The 21,599-nt window shown below is 39.8% G+C and overlaps 1 protein-coding gene across 3 annotated transcripts; it reads right to left on the bottom strand.

The window, feature by feature from the left end:
* Positions 1–236: 236 nt before the first annotated feature.
* LOC135498595 (uncharacterized) lies at positions 237–21,301 on the bottom strand. 3 transcript variants are annotated; one of them, XM_064788913.1, is made up of 18 exons: positions 21,212–21,301; positions 19,869–20,192; positions 19,172–19,286; positions 18,719–18,943; positions 17,024–17,158; positions 15,047–15,220; positions 14,632–14,768; positions 12,230–12,254; positions 11,708–11,889; positions 10,847–10,918; positions 9,239–9,330; positions 8,182–8,876; positions 7,003–7,089; positions 6,701–6,769; positions 5,139–5,207; positions 2,843–2,926; positions 2,386–2,508; positions 237–2,083 (listed from the first exon to the last, which is right to left on the bottom strand). In XM_064788913.1, exons 12-18 carry the CDS (start codon positions 8,188–8,190, stop codon positions 1,055–1,057), a joined length of 1,470 nt encoding a protein of 489 aa, XP_064644983.1. In that variant the 5' UTR covers positions 8,191–8,876; positions 9,239–9,330; positions 10,847–10,918; positions 11,708–11,889; positions 12,230–12,254; positions 14,632–14,768; positions 15,047–15,220; positions 17,024–17,158; positions 18,719–18,943; positions 19,172–19,286; positions 19,869–20,192; positions 21,212–21,301; the 3' UTR covers positions 237–1,054. The 3 variants fall into 3 exon arrangements, with proteins under 3 accessions (XP_064644983.1, XP_064644985.1, XP_064644984.1); XM_064788915.1 differs by having other exon boundaries at positions 7,003–7,091; positions 8,215–8,876; XM_064788914.1 differs by lacking the exons at positions 14,632–14,768; positions 15,047–15,220; positions 17,024–17,158; ... (2 more) ...; positions 19,869–20,192; positions 21,212–21,301 and having other exon boundaries at positions 12,230–12,874.
* Positions 21,302–21,599: the final 298 nt, after the last annotated feature.

Here is a 21,599-nt window from a genome sequence, read left to right as displayed (position 1 = left end):
CTCAACATTGTCCCGATTGTCCTCCAAAATGCACCTCGTCACCTAAAAAAGCTGTTGTAATTTCCAGTTTTTGGTCACAGTGTGGTAGCAAGCGAACACAGAAAGATTCCCTTTTGATCTGGCATGCCATTCTCCTTGTAGCTCTGGTCTGTGTTGGTTTCCACTGTAGGCTATAATTGAAAGTATCAATACTCGCCACTGTGTAATAAAATTTAAAGGAAAACACAACATATGACTCAAGTGAATTCAAGTGTTTTTATTGAACAGAACACTTCGAACTAGACAAGTCAATATGACAACTTGTGACCAACTAGGAAGGCCAGACATATTGATAATAACAACATACAACTAGTATTCACCGGTAAAAAGATATCCATCGTCTACATGTCAATTCAGCAATAAAACCACACCCTGGAAATTTTTGTAGGTGTTTTAATTTCGCAATTCTCATGGTCCAACTCGACCAACAAATGTGACATGTGCAAACCATAACTTCATATCAACCCATTCATGTATTCATGTATTCATGTACAGGAGACTGCCGGGTTGTGTTTTTCGATCGATATTAGGCTGGATTATCATACATTAGGGTTTCTGTATGGATTTTTTTGATTAGGTAGGAACTTCTTATGATTCTGTTGTTTACTACAGGGCCTTTTTATGAATTTTCACTAAATTGCTGAGAGGGTTAATCCTGTCGATACCAGGGGGTTAAAATGAAAAATTTATGATATCATATTGTAGGTATGATTGTTAGCTTCAAAATAACTTGTAGTACTTCATTCTCAACTTTTTGTATCTCTTTTGCCAAAAGTCTATACACTATAGGAATACCTGGAAATCTTCAGGGAGATGCTGGAAAAAAATTTGTAGACTCGCAGGAGCTAAAGGGTTAAGACCCAAACTCGTCATACAGTTTGTAAATTGTATGTGACCTTACAGGCCAAGTATTCTCAGTCAAGATCCTCCAGGTGGAAAACAAAGTTCTCCAAAATACCATCCGCCAATGTCAGAGGGATACATGTACTGTCTTTTCAGTTAGAGTCACACATTATTATATGTCAAATGATTCGAGGTATTCGTCAAACAGCTCAACATCTGGCCTTGCTGCAGATCTTGGACTCACACATTTCAGACAGAATCTTTCCAGAGCTGGTAAATTGTAATCCGTGATTTCATATGCCCTACAATATTTCACAACCAAGATTCCAAGACAACCGAATGCATAAATGTTACTTGCAATTGAAAATGGCTTCTCTCTGCGCAAAACCTCTGGGACAACAATATTGTCCGCAAGCTTTTTTGTTTGCTTCTCTGTGAGAATTCGGGCAGATTCGATTCTACAAGAATTTTTCCAACTGCACAGAATGACATCTATGCCCTTCTCATTTGCATCCAGCACAACATTATCAGCCTTCAAGTTGTTATGCAAAAACCGTCTTATGAAGAGGTGACTGAGGTGAAAGCCAAATGTGACCGTTGCTTTCACCCATCCCCTCCCACTTAAATGGGAAGGAAAATCCAAAAAACAGTCCTTTAAGCTATATACAGTCCCCGTAGGGTGGTGGAATGAAGTCACCAATGCCGGTTTGTTATCCTTATAATACTCTCCAATTGGGAATGGGGTAAATGTGGCATTGATACAGGACAGCACCCGAAACTCTCGGTTGACAACGGATGCATAGTTCTCATCACTGTATTGCTTAGCAGCGAACCTATTGACAGTGTGGCAGGCGGCTTTGTATATTTGGCAAGTGTCTCCAACTTTTAATACTTTCATCAGCTTTACATTGATGATAGGAACAATGACGTTGTCTATGTCACAGTCTGGATTGAAAAATACGTTGCTAAAAACACTCTCTTCAACCTGCTTGACAGCATATGACGACACTTGCTCCGCCATTCGAAAGTGGGTACAAATTTTGTGTCGTTCATTCCGCACTGAGGCCATGAATTGCACGTTGTTGTACTGTTCATATAAGTATTTATAGCGCCTGTCTGTCTTCACAAGTTCATCTTTTAGCCATTCACACTTGTCTTCAAGCTTTTCGTAGTCACTTCTCAGATGTCTTAATTTGGCACTCTGAAAAGGCAAAGGAGCAGCTGTAACCACAACACCCAGGCTCTGCTCAACCAGTGTCCAAAATCTCTCTAGCATTGCCCAAAGCAGACATACATGTAAAGTATTAGGGGTGCTCCTGTATGGTGAGGTTTCAACCTGCTAATCCCCACTTAGGCCACAGCACTGTAACTGGTCCAGCCTGATGATGTGCAAATAGTAATAAATGCATCTTGCATTTGAATCTATACTGATTTGTGGGAAGTTGTTATAACGCTGTGTTTAAACTCAAGTTTTTTTTAACAAGGCCAACTCTGTGAACTTACTTCTTGTGACGGACATTTTTCTGGTGACCTTCTCTCTGTGGAACTTTGCAGACATAACTTCCTTGTTTGAACAGTTATGGCTTCTTTTGTAAGAGTTGAACTACCAGTAGGCGCACCGTGTGACTGTAATAAAAGAAGATACTCATGAGAACAATTGTGTTCATGTCATACATAACTTAGCCAGAACTTTGATCGTTGTCTTCACCAAATGTTTCATTTGGCCTCTATGTTTTTCGGGATTTAAATACCATATTTCATGTACTAAATGCCACAACAAATTTGTTTGAACAGCAAAACCTCATCATCATTGCATCTATTATTGGCGTCGAACTCGTCAATGCCATCATCTTAGTTATTGAAGGAGACATACACCACTTTAAGTTGTTATTTACTCTAACGACCTCAAATTGAATTTCATCTAGTTACATGCTTTCTTGATAAAAATACATGTACTTACGGCAAATTTTGATATCCATGCTTGTGTATATGGCCTAGCAGCACAATGACTCTTATTTGGTGAACTTGTTGACACTACAGCTCCCTGAAAATGCGATCATCGTCATTAGTTTGTAGATGTAATAATGTTTGGCAATTGTTCAGATTTTCATACAGTTCATAAACCGTTAGAAATAATGTCAAGGACATCTCTGTCCTGGGGCCTTATTCACAAAGCACTCTTAAGGACTTACGGGCCCGTAACATACCCTTAGATAACACTTAAGGAGTTAAGTGGTATTCACAAAAGACCCTTAAAATTACGCAAATACATAGTGTAATCGTAACTCTACGTGAGGTACCGGACCCATCTTAGTGTACACTTAGGGCATTTGGTAAGGCAACGCGCGCTAGAATGGCGGCTGTAATATTTGCTGAAGAAGACGTCAGACGACCTCTCCGTCGGGAACGGGTTTTCGGGATCGGTTGCACCCTCTTGATGAATATGACGATGTCGATTTGTTCAAACGGTACAGGATGTATCGGTGATGTAACGGTGATGCCAGTCACATCAGCCAACTTAATGTCTCAAGGGTTGTTTTCGGCACTGGTGAGAAAGGCACAGCAATTCGTTTCATTCCCTCAGCCGGATGCCCAGGAACGTATTATTGAGAGTTTCTACAGCGAGCGACGCAGAATAATCAACACATGTCAAACTTAATGTTAGTATTTTTTATCGGGCGGACCCAACTCCCTCCCCCATGATGAACCAAGCAACATATCAAATTCACGCCGCCCTCATATTCTCGGAAAAAAATATTTAGCTAGCCTTCAGAGCCAGACCATTTATTGCTCTTGGTAATGATAAAGAATAGCCAAAGCCTTTTCATAGGCCTATTGACGTATGTATGAACACGCTTACTTACTTTACGTATTTTCCCTGTGTTTTCGGTAGTAGCATTTTTACCCGCAGTATCTACCCCACCTTCAAGGCCACACACAAGATCTACACTCAGCAAGCCAATGATTTTTTCTTCTGTATCGTTTAAACCATTAGCATTCTCATCACCACCATTCTCGCCGTCATCAGAAAATGGAACATTTCCTGTCACCTGCCTCTTTTTCATTTCGTCATACCCCTTTTTTTTGCCTTTTGCTTCAAGTCCTTCCACTCCTTCTCTCGTCCGGATGCATGGTGCAATAGAACATATCTTCTTGTAATTGTTACGAACTCCCCCTGTGAGTTCAAGTGGGTTGTTGGTTCTATGCAAGATGCGACACTTCTGTGAATGAAGAAACTGAACGAGACTGGTTTTAAATGTAAAAAAATATAAGTTTGATACAAAATATGTACAGGAATTCTATTCAAGAGTCACTTCAGAATGAGTTTCAGCGCGTGTCAACATTATTGCGTTTCGCGAAAGGGAGCAGACTTCGATACTAGCTAGATTTCGGCACTAAGTTCAGAATATTGAGTAACATCAGTATACAGGCTAGACACGCCTCGTAGATTCCAGAATCATTCGTGCACGTGCAGCTACATTCGGTTCCCTCGTGGACGTCTCGTGACACTCCCGAACCATTCTTTCTCGTACAGCATACTATTTCGTTTCAACCGTTGGCGGCACTCGGCCTCAGCACTGAGCTGGCTTCCTTGTACCCAGCCTAACTCCGGGGCTCCGTCTCAACGTTGCGAGCTTTTTCGTTTGCTCTCAATCACGTTCTGCTTTCTCGGCGTCACTCTCAAGTCTGCTCTCCCTGTGCTCCCTGGGCGCGCGGTATTTTAAGTTTCATAACACACCAAAGTTCATGTAACACAAAGTAACCAAATCTGAATTTGCTTGAAATCACTTCGTTATGCTGTTGCACCAGGTCAGTGAGTTTGTCTATTTCTTTCGGAGAGAAATTGGTTTTTCTAGGTCGTTTTTAGGCCATTGTAATTGGGAAACGCCGTTGGAATGCCACGTAGAAGTCTTCTGTACTGCCATGCAAACCCTTAGGCCATCTGTCACGATTGTGTATAAACATGCAATGCAATGAGCTAAAATACCTTACCCTTTCATTACGAGAGACGTTTTAAAGTTTGCTATAGCAAGCTACGTGTGTTCACTCAGGACTTATTCATTCACTTTGCGTAAGCAATTGCTTAGATAATTCTTAGATAGCTTCATGAATAACACTTAGGGTTCCCTAACCTTTCACGTAAGTTCACCCTATGAGTGCTCTTAGAGTGATCTAAGATCGGAAATCTAAGAGTGCTTTGTGAATCAGGCCCCTGATTATTACCAAGTCTTTCATTCTAAGAAATTTACACTTACATTTAACTGTTCCTGTGTTTCAGTATCTTGTCTGCAGTCATCCTGATGAGAAGAATCAGCAACAGGTGCCTAAAAGCATATATCAACATGCTCTTATTAATTCATATATCATGTCAACACTTTTGATGAACTGACTAATTGAGTTTGGTAGGTCAACAGAGCATAAGGAAATCCACACCTTTCGGAAATCTTTGCAATCCATGTTTTCCATGTTTCAATGTGCACAAAAAATTCTGAATTTTAGGGGTTTTTTTTACTATAATAAAGATCTACATTAGTGGTTCCTTCATTCATTTGAAAATTTATAAATCTAACCTGATTTAAAAAAAACCTTAGCAGCAGAGTATGGCCACAACATTTACTAGCTTTTGATGAAATGGCCAGGGCCATTGTGCTCACCTCATGTGGAGGAAAGATGGATAAAGAGCATAGTATTGTGTCATGTAGTGTTAGGTTTGATGTAGGTCCAAGCAATTACAATTTCCCCAAAATGGCCAATTTACAGTACATTCGACCTCTGTGACCTTGAAATGTAGGTCAAATCAAAGAAGACCCGGGTGACACATTGAATGGTTGTTAGAATTAGATGTACCTATGATATAAAATTGGTGCCAATCGGGCAAGTCATTACTAGGAATAATGGCATTTTGATGAATTTAGGATTTGGCCCCCTCCCTGGAGGTCAAACGGCAAATCAGATCGCACCAAACTTCGGTACCTGAGATCACCTGACCAAGGGGTACATGTGTACTTAATTTGTGATCAATAGTCATTGCAGTTAAGAAACGTGCCATAGTTACGGCCTGACGGCGAATTTACGTCATTTGACCTCTGTGACCTTGACAAGAAGGTCAAATTGAAAACCTGTGTGACATATACTGTATGGTGGTTAGATGTACCCATGATATCAAATTGGTGGCAATCGGGCAAGAAGTTAAGGAATAATCACATTTTTAAGGTTTTTGGATTTTGCCCCCTGGTGGTCAAGTGGTGAATCATATTGGACCAAACTTCGGTCCCTGAGATCACCTGACTAAGGGGTAAATGTGTACCAAATTTGGTATCAATAGTCATTGCAGTTTAGAAACGTGCCATCGTTACATCCTAACGGCCAATTTACACCATTTGACCTCTGTGACCTTGAAAAGGAGGTCAAATCAAAAACCCGGAGGATATATGATGCACCTTTGCTAGAAGTACCTACCATATTTTTTTCAAAATTTCCCGACTACTATTAAGGGAGATATTGCATATTTTCACTTTTAACGTTTGGCCCCCTGGTGGCCAAACCATGAAACGAATCGGACCAAAACTTGGTCTCCAAGGTGTCATTACATAAGGGTACATGTGTACCAAGTTTCAACTCAATAGCTCTAACAGTTACGAAACGTGCCCTGCTAACGGACGACGGACGACGACGACGACGACGACGACGACGACGACGACGACGACGACGACGACGACGACGACGACGACGACGACGACGACGACGGACGACGGACGCCACGGTATGGGATAAGCTCACCTCTGCTAAGAGGTGAGCTAAAAATACAGATACTCACAATAGGTTTCCGAGTACTTTCATTGTCCAGAAGGCTGCCATCTTGAAAAGAACAGCTAGCAACTTGATCCTGTAGTGCAAAAAGACAAAAAGATTGATTACCATGACCTACCACTACCATAACTGGATCTCTTGTTCAACTGAATAAACCTCCATCGATTAAAAGAATTGGCATTGAAACAAAAGCGATTGGTGGTATAATCTAGTCAAAGAAATTAAGCATCACTGTATGAGAGTAAAGGGGAATACAAGTAAGGACAAGGAAAGGAATAAGTTCCCTCAAAAAAAATCATTGATTCTTACTTCAACTAATTGAGCCTTTTTTCTCATCTGTTTGTTCTTTCGTAACCTCTTTTTCTTTTCTGTCCCAGGAGAAGGGAGGGACCGACCCTCTAGGAAAGGGAGGAATCAATCAATTAAGCAGTTGCCATTTATACTTTTTACTTATACATTTTAATTTAAGCTTTCAATATTATTAAAATCTAGGTTGACGACGAGATTTTGCTGGAATAAAACAATATTTATTGAACATGTAAGTGATTTTTCGATGCAATCATTTACCAATAATTTTTTATCGTCTCAAATCAGACTGATTTTAAACTGGGGTAAAAGTTCTATTTATCACCTCTGTTGTACATTACACCTTGTGTCAGACAACAGCAGCTTGTGACATTCTGAATTGGCTGACGGTCTTGTCATGCGCCATTAAAAACTTTAGTTTCAGTTATGAGTCATGTATCAACCCCAATTATAGCTGGCACCACTAAATCGTAATACAATGTACATGTACCATGAGAAATGACCTGCTATCTAGTCAATGGTGTGGCTTTAACTAGAGACAACTTTGAAAATATTAACATTATTTCGAAAAACATTTCAGATTAACTAGTATGGAACCTCAAATGTATCATTGTTGATACGTGAAGGGTTAACATTGTATCTAATTTGGATAAATTTATGATCAAATAATATAATTCGGGTATAAAAATAAAAAAACCTAGCATTTTCATGATTTATGACAGGATATATTGAGCTATTTGTATGGGGCTACAAATACCCCGAACCAAAGGGCTACAAATACACCTTGGTCAGAAGTGTCTCTGAAAATTTACCTGTAATAATGACAATAAATGCCGCATACAACATTCTCTACACTCAATACTGATCACCTGAACCAAGTTTCAAATATATCAATGCTCTGTAAGTGTGGAAAATTCAGACCTGTAAAAAGTTCGATCCCAACTTTTTTTGTGCATGTGTCTGATTTGTTTACTTCTTATAGCCAAAGCTCTTACATAACATGTCGCATAATCCAAAACTATTTATGTTGTGATACTCAAGAGTCACCTCTTTCATATCCATGCTTGGGTTGGCTGAATAATTCCACGGTTACCGGAATATGAATAAAAAAACATTGCCAGGGGCTACAATTAGACCTGGGCTGCAAATACCCCATTTTACCTTATATACATTTTTTTTTACCTTAAACATGAAGACCTCAAAAATTGTAGTTACAAATCAATCAGATCCAATTAATCACTCTCCTGAACTGCACTTAATCCGTCTTCTATCTCATGATCGTCCCCATCATCACCATGCTGCTCCTGCTCTTCCTCCAAACACTTCGCCATTTCAAGGAAGTCACTGACCTCTTCCTCAGGAAGGCCAAGGTCACTAGTGGTGATGCTTTGATGATTGTTAATGACAGATGCAATAAATGTCTGCCCAGGAAATGGCAATTCCACATTGCCCTTGCATGCCTCATAGAATTCATTGTGAAGTTCTTCTTTAGAAATTGCCTTAGCAACTACCATTGCCATCTGGCCCTGAGAGAGATAATCCGATGTTGCACAGGCCAACAAAACTTGTTGTTGCTTCTAAAAGACGCGGTCAACATTGACCATCTCCTTCAACAACAAGCACCGTTCCTCAAAAGCTCGGGAGTGGTGGCAAAACAAGTCAACAGCTTGTTCTTTAAGGTAGAATGGCACACTATCATTAGAACCTGCAATTGGTGCTTCTTCCATGCCTAAGTAATGTCCCTTCAACGCATCTTCGTAAACAAGTGACTCTGGTAAACTCTCATCCATATCCTTTGTGTTGAAGATTTCCACCAATAATATGCCGATTGGTTCTGATGATGTTTTTCTGCAGTTTAATTGCAATAGCCTGGCCATCTGTAATGTGAGGGTATGAAGGATTTGAGATTAATTCTATAATTCACCTTTAGCTTGAAGAATGGACGTTGAAATGAAAGCCAAAATTGAACCAGCTGAATTTTCATCACTCAGGACCAGGAATTCAACATGGGGTCCAAAGCTGTCAATGAAAAATAACACCAAGAGTGCCATATTTGAAATTAGATTTCCAGTCAAAGGTCATCTGGTCTTTGGGTTCATTACAACATTCAGAATGGAAGCGATTCACTGCAAACTTGCCACTGTTTATGATATAAGATAAAGAAAACAGACAATGCACTAGTTTATCGCCTCATCAACTGGTGAGCCAACAAAAAGGTTAAATGAATGTTTCTACGTACCGGCATAATTATTTCTTTACCATTTCGAGATGCAGCCCTCTCAACACTGTGTTTGTTGACAGAATGTAAGATACTGGCCTTGCTGGACAGATCTGAAATTTAAGTATATTTGCAGAGGTTACGGTTTTGCAAGTTTTGAATTACGAAACCAATTTCCACCACACTTGGTAGTTCATCTCGGTGGATGCCAGTTTGCCAATGGACTGATTTTTAATCTGATGACCTTTTGCTTTGAAATATCTCATCCTTGGTTGTTTGGCCTTGTTGATACCAGTGAGCAACTGGAGCTACAAAATAATTGACAAAATGTCATACTATGGCAAAAGGGCAAATTGCAACCAAACTTATGCACCGGACTCCACCTAACTTTTTACTGGCCCACTGATGCTATTTCCTAATAATAATGATGATGATGATGATGATAACTAGAATTCCGAAATTTGCTGGTAGCAAATTTGATAGTCCCCAGGTAGTCGTCATGTCAACCGAGTAGAAACCGAGTAACAAACTCGACTGTAGTCAAAGGAGGAAAGCGAGGAGGAAGCAGGAGGAAAGCGAGAACATTTTGCGCCGTCGTATTCCGATTTGACTGGTTAGTGGTGAAATCTGCTTTTACTTTTGCAAATTATTCGTTTTTCTAGTTCTAACGTTGTCTGAATTAAAGATGCTTTCCCAATGCTTGACTGGTCTGGCAAGAGGCATTGCCAGGAAAACGTGACGTCATTTTGGTCATTCTTCTTACCGCACGCCCTCCCTCTCCGTAAAACTTCCTGACGTGGTGTGAAGTGGGAGGGCGCACAATGGGAACCACACTGCCGCGATGTTAATAGTTCCTATTTATAGAATTCAGCGGCAGAGATTTTAAGCACGGAAAAAGTAGATTAACTCGGCTAATCTCAATGGATTTTACCCAGGAATGTTTTCAAGGCGAAAGAAACATCTGATTTAAGTACTGCGCTTATTAGATTTCATGTTCATGCCGAAGATTGGCCTAAAACGTGGACGAAAAGAGTGCATTATCGAGTGTTGGAGAGGTCACGTGATTGTACGAGACACCTGAGCGAAAACAATACTGACTCCAGCTCCCAGAGGGACGAGCTGGAGTCATAAAAACGCATCTAAAGCATCGAAATATTCTGAGTTTTGAAAATGCGATAGTCCATGAATCGAATTGGGTTTCTTTATAATACCTCCATCGCCCCATCGCTCGACCAACTCCTGAGATTGAGAATAATGACGTCATTATGACGGGGCGGAGCTTATGCTAATGTATCAGCGTCTCGCCTCTGCGCATGTCACAGCGCATGTCAGATTGAATCGCGGCTTCGGCATGTTGGGAGAAGACGGTATCATATCTCAGCAAAAAATGCTTCAAAAAAATCGAAATACTCAGGATTTTTAAAATACTTTTGCGATAGTCCATAGATGGAATTGGGTTTGGTGGTGTAAGGGTGATTGATTTCTGGTTTATTTAGCCGTTTTGCTGGACTACCGCAATAAATGTGTTAATTTGGTGGAAGAAAATAACAGTTTCGAGAATTCCAGTGATATCAATATAGTCCCCAGACGGGATCTGGGGCCTATAATGATATTAATAATGGGTCTTACCTCGTCTCAGTCGCTGACAACTAGCAGGAATCTGTGCCTCTGCAAGCCAGAGTTCTACCTGACTTTCTGACACTAAAAGAGATAAGGATACACTGTTATTGGAACAAAATAAGTGCACAGACATGCCGTTACTATTTGTGAAAATGTGCTTCAATGTGTTTGGATTGTGTAATGGCATGCACTTGGTAAATACTCACGGTTACTCAAATAAAATGAAATTTGCATCAGCATGCATATCACTGCATCGGCAAAAACAAGGCTTCAGATGTAAGCCCAGGAAAAAGGAAATTCTCTATTACTGAATGTTATCTTTGGTTGATCATAATGATCCACAAACACAACACAAAGTCTAAACTTGAACAGACATGAATGATTAGACTGCCAGGGATGAGAAAAGATGCTTTGACCCTCTTTATCAACTTTTTTGTTGTTGACATTACATCCTCAGCTTTCGTCAGCTTTGACGCCAGATACGGACCTGGAAATTATAACAGATATATTCCAAGCACATACTTTGAATTTCAATAACATCCTTGTAGTACCTGATGGTAGATCACAGATATTTTTGGGTATTCAGAAGGATACAAAGAACACCACAAATTTTCATTTTGAGGAATCAAGTACTCAACAGTGCAATTGAAAAGCGATTGAATACTGCTACATGAAGAAGGATAAGCACATTACTTTGTCTTGTCAGTGCCAAGAAGAAGTTTATACTATCAGCTAAGCTAAAGGTCAACAGTTATGCATCCAATTAGATATAGCCTGACCACAAAACAGCCTAAAAGTTCCCATTCTGATTGAGGCTAAATGCCATCAACGCCACCTGAATACCACTCTGTGTAACTGTTTAAAACATACCGATCTTTGAGACCTTCTTGTTTGTGTAATAGATCATAGCATCAGTAAGAACATCTATCCTGTGACTGGGGGTCATTTCTTTCGTTATCTTTGAGAAACTCCGCAAAAAAGGACCACAGACATTCCAGTGTCTCACCGTCTGTTAACCCAACACCAACAACTCGCCGAGGACTGTACCTAACCTATAAAGAAATCAAAGAGCAGTGTCAGTTGAAGGTGTTGATCCAAAGCCCATTCAGTAATCAGTCTGCACATGTAAAAGAATGATAAACTCTGAAACAACACAGCTAGGGTGATGTCACTTGACTTACTCCTTCCAAAACCAAATGCAAATACAGTGGAGCGTGTGTTTGTTATGATACATGCGAAATATTACGCAACCAACCAGGATGATTTTCCATATACTGAGTGACCAAGGATGGTCACTTTCCCAAAAAATATACTTTGTGAAACAATCTACCTTAATACAAGGTAACTTGTGGCCATAGCAGTGAAATATTGGAATTGCCAGCTTCAACCTACCTAAAAGACTACCAGAACCTGAACGCTGAAAAGGACAATGATTATTTTTAGGGTAGGAAATTGTCAAACTAACATGAATGCAGACTGATCCAACCATCTCTAGCCTGTGATGGGAACACCTTTTGATTCCAAGTTAAAGAGTTGATATAATTTGCATGCAAACCTTAATGAAACGGCCAGGGGCCATTGTGCTCACCGTTAGTATTTTTAGTAGACAGTTACAGAAAGTGCTACAGTATGTAGCCAAAAATTGTTGTCTTCATTGCATTGGATACTGATGGGCAATCCCCGCCAGTAGGTTGGTTGTCAAGGTAAATGATTTGGTGAGAATGTATGAACAAGTCATATTTGCAAAAGTGATGATTTTGATTTATTAGGTCTTGACCAGCAAGTGATTTGAAAATAGAGGTGCAGTGACAATGAATGATTGATAAATCACAGTATAATCAAATGATGTTTACAGCAGTGATGAAAAAAATTTGGGATTATGCAGAAATTCTTGACATTTGTTAACAATTCTTCATGATTTCCACCAAGGAGATCACCACTTCTTTTCTACCGACTCTGTTGGTGAGCAATGTGTTGCAAATGCAGTGACCTCACTGATGTATTCACTTGTCATTTCACCTTTGCATTGGGTATCAAATGATTTGAATGACATGATCATTGTAGGCCTCTCATAATTTAATGATCTGGCTGAAACTTGGCATACAAATAGTGGCTTCTTAGATGCATCATTACACAAAATTAAAACTCTTTACATTGAACAACGACAAAACGTACCAAGAACGGTAAAGTTTTCAACTTTGACCTCTGTGAACTTGAAAGGTGGGTCAAATCAAAAACCCGTAAGATATGTGATGTATCCTTGCTAGGAGTACCTACCATGAAACTTTTATCAAAAACAAATCAGTAATAAGCGAGAAATCACACTTTTTGAGTTTTGAGTTTGGCCCCCCTGGTGGCCAAATCAATAATCAGACCGAACCAAAATTCAGTGTAAAAGGTCAACTGACCTAGGGGGTCATTTGTTCAAAGTTTCAAGTTCATAACTGTTGCGGTTGAGAAACGTGCCATAGTTACACTCAAATGGCAAATTTACGCCGTTTGACCTCTGCGACCTTAAAAAGTAGGTCAAATCCGAAAAATCGTACAACATCTGAGGTAACCTTGCTAGGGGTCCCTGCCATAAAAATTTCATCAAAAACAATTTGCTAATAAGCAGGCTATTGCACTTCTTACTTTTTCTGTTTTGGCCCCCTGGTGGCAAAGTCAAGAATCAGATTAGGCTGAAATTCAGCATCAGAGGTTATCTGATATAGGGAGTTATATGTACCAAGTTTCAAGCTCATAGCTTTGGTGGTTGAGAAACGTGCCATAGTTACACTCAAACGGCCAATTCAGGCCATTTGACCTCTGCGACCTTGAAAAGTAGATCAAATTAAAAACCCGTAAGATATATGATGTATCCTTGCTATGAGTACCTACCACAAAAGTTTTATCGAAAACAAGTCACTAATAAGCGAGATATCACACTTTTTAGATATCCACATTTGGCCCCCTGGTGGCCAAGTAGAGAATCAGATCGGACAGAAATTTAGTGTCACGGGTCATCTGACCTAGGGGGTCATGTGTACAAAGTTTTAAGTTCATAGGCCTAGCGGTTAAAAAACGTGCCACTGTTTTTGAACTAGGATACGACGGACGACGACGACGATGACGACGGACGACGGACACTGCGGTATTGTATAGACTCCCCTACGGTGAGCCAAAAATCAAGAAGCTAATTCTTATCTAAATATTGTATCGAAGAATGGGTTTTTGATCTGCGACCAGATGTATCTTCATAAAGCTTTATCAAAACACCATACAGAAAAAGGCAGCAACTGATTACTGAAATAGATGCCAGCCAAACTAGTTAGATCATTATGAATATGATAAGAAGGCCTATGCCAGGGGCATGATCTGCAACTGAATATTTACTGAAATTCTTACAGCAACTATCTGCAACAAAACAAACCCACAGCGTGTGCAGCAGGCAGCAACTTTTCAGTTTTAGTGATTGGGTTATTAAAGGTTAAAGGTTGAACAGTCAATAGGGATTGGTGTCAAAATATCTTCTTCTTCAGTGTTTGCTCTGCACTTGGAGGTGATTTTCTCCAGGGAGTATTCCTCCTCCAAGGCAGGATGATCATTTATACGTGACACTACGGTTATGCGCCAATTGGATAAAGGGAAAATAGTTGCACATCGAACACTCTTTCACTGCTAAACCGTACTTGAAAATCACAATGCAAAACATTTCCGAACAGTCACATGTATGACAATATTTTTGAAATATCACTTTGATACAACACATCTTAGTCATATTGACTGAGGAAAACAGCAAATCAAACCGTTACCTCTCTCCATGTTTTAGGCTAAACATAATGACGGGCACTTCATGACGACATGCCGAACCAAAAACTGCTGTCTCATCCAATTTTTCGTATCGACTATTTGTCCTCAAAGTATTTCCACCCTTGAAATTGCTGCAAGCCTGAAGATTAAAAATGCAATAACAGTACAATGGAAAACAATGGTTATCATTCAATAAATGCTAATTTTAAACCACAATGAAAATAAATGTGGCACATAAAAAAACTGCAAACTTCATAATCTATTTAACAAGTGGAATCATGAAAATGGATAAAATCAGAACATTAAGTGCCAGTAATTTATTTGAAAGCACATTGTGCGAACAAATACATTAAGAATAAGTTTCTAAGGCATTCAAAATGATGCTGACAATTAATAGGTTGATTAACACGATCTTACGTCGCCAGCTTTCTTCATGCTTCCGTTATGTTTTTGAACAAACTCATCAACCTCACTCTGATTAGAAAAGAAGTGACCCGCATGCTTCGGCTCGGAAAAACTGACACCAGACGACTTTTTCCGCACAAGCCCAAAGTTACCATCCATTGAAATTATCACTGGATAATCATCTTCCTGCAGTAAAAAATGAAACGGCCAGGGGCCATTGTGCTCACCGTATAGATATTTGGTGCTTTGTAATTCATCCAGATTAAGAAACATTGTACATGTATAGTATATAGGTCAAACCAAAGTCGGTATGACATGTGATGTATCGTTGCTTGGAGTAAGTACCATAAGAATATCATCAAAAACAAGTCAATAATAAACGAGATATTGCACTTTTTACCTATTTTAGTTTTGGCCTCCTGGTGGCCGAGTTGAGTACCAGATCAGATCGAAATTCGGTGTCCGAGGTTACATGACGTAGGGAGTCATGTGTATCAAATTTCAAGTTCAAAGCTTTAGTGGTTAAGAAACGTGCCATAGTTACAATCAAACGACAAATTTACGCCATTTGACCTCTGTGACCTTGAAAAGCAGGTCAGATCAAAAACTCATATGATATGTGATGTATCCTTGCTAGGAGAACCTACCATAAAAATGTTATTGAAAACGAATCACTAAAAATAAGCAAGATATTGCACTTCTTACTTTTTCCATTATGGCCCCCTGGTGGCCGAATAAAGAATCAGATCGAGCCAAAATTTGGCATCAGAGGTTATCTGATGTAGGGGGTTATATGCACCAAGTTTCAAGTTCATAGCTTTACTGGTTAAGAAACGTGCCATAGTTTACACTCTAACGCCAATTTACGCCATATGACCTCTGTGACCTTGAAAAGTAGGTCAAATTGAAAACCCGTAAGATATGTGATGTATTCTTCCTAAGGGTACCTACCATGAAAATTTTATCGAAAACAAGTCACTTATAAGCGAGATATCACACTTTTTAGATTTCCACTTTTGGCCCCCTGGTGGCAAAGTTGAGAATCAGATCAAACTGAAATTCAGCACCAGAGGCTATGTGATATAGGGGGTTATATGTACCAAGTTTCAAGTTCATAGCTTTAGTGGTTAAGAAACGTGCCATAGTTTACACTCCAACGGCCAATTTACGCCATATGACCTCTGTGACCTTGAAAAGTAGGTCAAATTAAAAACCCGTATGATATATGATGTATATTTGCTATGAGTACCTACAACAAAAGTTTCATCGAAAACAAGTCACTAATAAGCGAGATATCACACTTTTTAGATATCCACATTTGGCCCCCTGGTGGCCAAGTAGAGAATCAGATCGGAAAGAAATTTAGTGTCACGGGTCATCTGACCTAGGGGGTCATGTGTACAAAGTTTTAAGTTCATAGGCCTAGCGGTTAAGAAACGTGCCACTGTTTTTGAACTAGGAGTAGGATACGACGGACGACGACGACGACGACGACGACGACGACGACGACGACGACGACGACGGACGACGACGGACGACGGACACTGCGGTATTGTATAGACTCCCCTACGGTGAGCCAAAAAACAAAAACATACTTTATCAAAATTGGACACTAAAATGATTTAGTCAAACAGACACAATATTTTTTATAAACACTTCTTGCAATCACAATCCTACACTTAGAAACAAGTTGTTACCCTAAATTCCCATCAGCAAAGGTCAGCAAAGGCCCATAGTGACACTCCAGGACAAGTCAAGTTCTTGTCATTTCTGTTGAATATCTTTTGTCTGCAGCCAATTTTGTTCAGGTGGGCCACCAGAACATATTCTTTGACCAATAAACATGCCCCCATTATGGAGTCTTTAAAGGACCACCATTGGAATCATTACCACGTTGTTGGCTGAAGAGTCAACCTCAACTCCACAGTAGCAGTAACAGTGCATATACACAATGGACATCAAATAATAATGATTATCAGATAGTCTTACCATTGGACAAGCAGGACATACTGTTCCATCACCAAAATCAGGGCAGACATCACGGAGAAAGTCACACTGGTATATGAAAGCCCTGTATTCCTCGAAGCTTTCATTTATCAGGACTCGGTAGATATTCTGGATTGCCTGTGAATTTAGAGAAATTTGAATAAAGATCAGCACTGGATATGCATCCGCCCAAGTCTGGTTTAAAGCCATAAAGGGGGATACAAAAGATTCGTTTTATTAAAATTAAAAGATTACTTTTGGCTCCAAGCCTCCAAAATTCAATCAGGCAAAAATAGTAAATTTCACAGCAGCGATTTCAATTTTATTAAATCTTATTGGAGGGACAAACAATAAACACTGTAGATAACAACTAGGGGTGGTCGCACAACAACGTTTCTGAGTCAGTGAGACATTGAGATACTATACAATACATGTATTCGAAGTAAACAATATCAATGCGATACATTGGTTTCTGTCAATTGGGGTCCACTTAGTTTCTATTAATTCCCTGGCCTTAGTCTTAGAGTCTCAGTGTAACCAATCTTTCTTTTTAGCTCACCTCTTAGCAGAGGTGAGCTTATCCCATACCGTGGCGTCCGTCGTCCGTCGTCGTCGTCGTCGTCGTCCGTCGTCCGTTAGCAGGGCACGTTTTGTAACTGTTAGAGCTATTGAGTTGAAACTTGGTACACATGTACCCTTATGTAATGACACTTGGGAGACCAAGTTTCGGTCCGATTCGTTTCATGGTTTGGCCACCAGGGGGCCAAACGTTAAAAGTGAAAATATGCAATATCTCCCTTAATAGTAGTCGGGAAATTTTGAAAAAAATATGGTAGGTACTTCTAGCAAAGGTGCATCATATATCCTCCGGGTTTTTGATTTGACCTCCTTTTCAAGGTCACAGAGGTCAAATGGTGTAAATTGGCCGTTAGGATGTGACGATGGCACGTTTCTAAACTGCAATGACTATTGATACCAAATTTGGTACACATTTACCCCTTAGTCAGCTGATCTCAGGGACCGAAGTTTGGTCCAATATGATTCACCACTTGACCACCAGGGGGCAAAATCCAAAAACCTTAAAAATGTGATTATTCCTTAACTTCTTGCCCGATTGCCACCAATTTGATATCATGGGTACATCTAACCACCATACAGTATATGTCACACAGGTTTTTAATTTGACCTTCTTGTCAAGGTCACAGAGGTCATATGGCGTAAATTCGCCGTCAGGCCGTAACTATGGCACGTTTCTTCACTGCAATGACTATTGATCACAAATTAAGTACACATGTACCCCTTGGTCAGGTGATCTCAGGTATCGAAGTTTGGTGCGATCTGATTTGCCGTTTGGCCTCCAGGGAGGGGGCCAAATCCTAAATTCTTCAAAATGCCATTATTCCTAGTTATGACTTGCCCGATTGGCACCAATTTTATATCATAGGTACATCTAATTCTAACAACCATTCAATGTGTCACCCGGGTCTTCTTTGATTTGACCTACTTTTCAAGGTCACAGAGGTCGAATGTACTGTATTGGCCATTTTGGGGAAATTGTAATTGCTTGGACCTACATCAAACCTAACACTACATGACACAAGACCATGCTCATTATCCATCTTTCCTCCAAATGAGGTGAGCACAATGGCCCTGGCCATTTCATTTTAAATTCATGACAAAGACATACAACCCACTTACCGGGTCTTCAAAATGAACATAAGGACTGTATAAGTGCTTGAACGCTTCACAGAGGTCCATGACAGGAATTGTTCCTTGAAGATATATTACCCGCCGCAAATCCATGAAGTGGAAATGAAAACACATGCATGGTTTCTTTGGAGGCGAAGGCCACAGGTGATGACGTATCAGGGTAACAGACTGGTTCACAGAGGCAAAACCGGAAATTCAATCGATGATATCGTCCTGAAACAAAATGAGATAAGTCGAGATGAATGGAAGAATAAGTTACAAACTAAAAGCAGTCATTAGGCTTTTTTGGTTCTCTTCACAGGCTTGTTGCTACAGTACAAACAGCATTATGCATTAATGAAAACAATGAAAGAAGTTGGTTTCTTCAAAAATGGGAATAAAAGAGCTAAGGTACAACAAGTATTTAAGATTGTATCTAAGAGAGAAATTTTCAATGCAAACCTTTATCATCAACAACGACCAGGGGCCGTATAAATGCTGTAGAGCAGGAATGGGTATGTCTCCGGACAACTTTTTCACAACTACCCCTGGGTACAAATGAATTCCAAGTTCGAGCCTGCATAGAAAATGATTCAGATTAGAGGGTGATATATCAACCAAGCAAATCTGTGCATACCCAAATTGATTTATACATGAATGGACTAATCATCGTCCAGGGCTTTCACTATACGCTCCACAACTTGCTGTCCTGGGGATGGAAATTCACCAAGCAAGGGGGGCAAATGCCTTAATGGCCTCCCTTTTTACCTGAAAACTTTTTTGGTTTTTTATCGTCTCCTTTGTAAGGCCATCATGAAATCCAACTAAAGGATATTTGATCACCAGTTGGGGTTTTTCTTTCACTGCAAAAACTATTCTCTTCTAAATACATTGTATTTACATCCTACATGCATTATTGATCGACCAGTTTTGCCCTCAACTTGAAAATAATACTGTAACAACCATATAGCTGTTTCAGCAAAACTGAAGCATTGAGATTTGGCATAACAACAATACATTTCTGAAGGAATTGATTAAATTGTTTTTGGTGTCCCGAAACACAATTACTGAAACTGAAATGTACGATACAAATACGTAGTTATCTGACATGCAGCAAAAAAGTTGCATTATGTCACAAAACACAGTATTAGACACTGACCTGCCATTTGTATGGTTGGTGAAACAATGTGTGATTATGCACTTCTTCAACACAGCTGCCGCAAAGAAAGAAGCCAACATAACAGTCATCTTATCGATACACGGATAACAATCGAACACTGCACGCTCCACAGTTCATACCAGGAACAAGCGACTCTTGGAAACTGGTGAACATTCCATCATGAATAGCATTCCAGTTCTCAAGCTGAGAAACTTTTTCTTGACCGTATCTGCTTCTTTTCTTTGGCTGTGCAGTGCCCTCATTGTGACGAATCGAAGGAATTACTAACGAGAACGACTGGATGTTAGTTCCAAAACTTTGTTTCTGCAAAATAAAATATAATACAAAAATAAGTTCACTTTGTCATTGAATAAGCAATTCCCATGACACATGGTCCGACAGGTGCTGCCACCTTCACAAAGATGGACAATCTACGAGGTCACCAGAGAAGTCTCACATGGCACATTATGACTTTCAATCATGAAAAGTCCATAGTTCCCAACCAAGATCAGTACAAACAGTTTACCAGCTACCAGCATGGCATTAAAATATAACGGGAACTCACAAATATTACCCGAATATTTTTTATTACAAAAGAGACTTCGCCCTGGAACCAGTACAGGGCTGCTTACCCTCTAATAATTTTTCCTGTAATATTGCTGAAATTTTCCTGTATTTTGCCATAAGTTCCCGTAGTATCATGACATAGTGTAAATTTCAAAGTTGTTGGCCGCCGCCATTATTCTATGCAGGGTAGTCTCGCACAGCAGCTGTACACATGTGATACAAGTTTCCAGATCCTCAAAATAGGGTGATAACTACGATCGGTGTCGCGGTGCGCGAGACTAATCAGTATATTGCGTACTGAATAAAGAAAAACTCTCCTTGGCAACGGGCGTGGGAACTTCTAATATCGGGCCCGCCAGGATCAGATATCAGGTTTAAAGGCTAAGAAACTAAATGAAACTAGAAATTTGAATGTTTATTTCAAGAATTTAACCGTAGGCCCCCCTATACAAACATTTTACAACGTATTTTAAGTTGAAAAAAAACGTATTTTCAGCACTGTAAAGGCCGTACCATAACGGTAAAAACCGTATTCCGTAAAGTCGGGAATTCAGTCGTACCAAAATACGGCCATTCCGTACAGGTACGCAGCCCTGCCAGTACCCAAGAATAGGCCTAATGTATCAATACACACATCAGCGTGCAACCTGACCCTGACCGAGACAAATCTAAATGATATCGATAGCCATCACTTTCAAGTGTGTTTTATGAGCCCTTTACTCAATATTGACCAACATGATGGGGCAAGGGGGATTCTTATACATTTTATCTTATACCTTGAGTTGCTCTCATCCAGTTTCTCACACATAGAAAGGTCAAAACCCTCCAACGAAAGAAGAAGACAAATCCGCGATGACCCTCTGAATCTAAAATGGCGAATGACGTAGTGATGTACCAGAGATGCAAGCGCGAAATAGAAAGCGCGCGAAACGGAAAGCGCGCGAAATACAAATGACGAAGTACCAGAATAAAGAGCGCCTCAATTAAACTAATGATAAATGCGTGAAAAATACTGTGTTTCAGAACACTCATCAACTACAATAGAACAACATTTATTTTGAAATCAATGAAGCTAGAGCTAAAACAAAATCAGGGAGAGGGATGAGATGATATGATAGGCAATTAAGTATATCATCAAGGAGAGTTTCAATCAGAAAAAATTAT

This window comes from Lineus longissimus, chromosome 14 (assembly GCF_910592395.1).
Source record: "Lineus longissimus chromosome 14, tnLinLong1.2, whole genome shotgun sequence".
Lineage (NCBI taxonomy): Eukaryota > Metazoa > Nemertea > Pilidiophora > Heteronemertea > Lineidae > Lineus > Lineus longissimus.
This window is presented reverse-complemented; position numbering and strand designations above follow the sequence as displayed.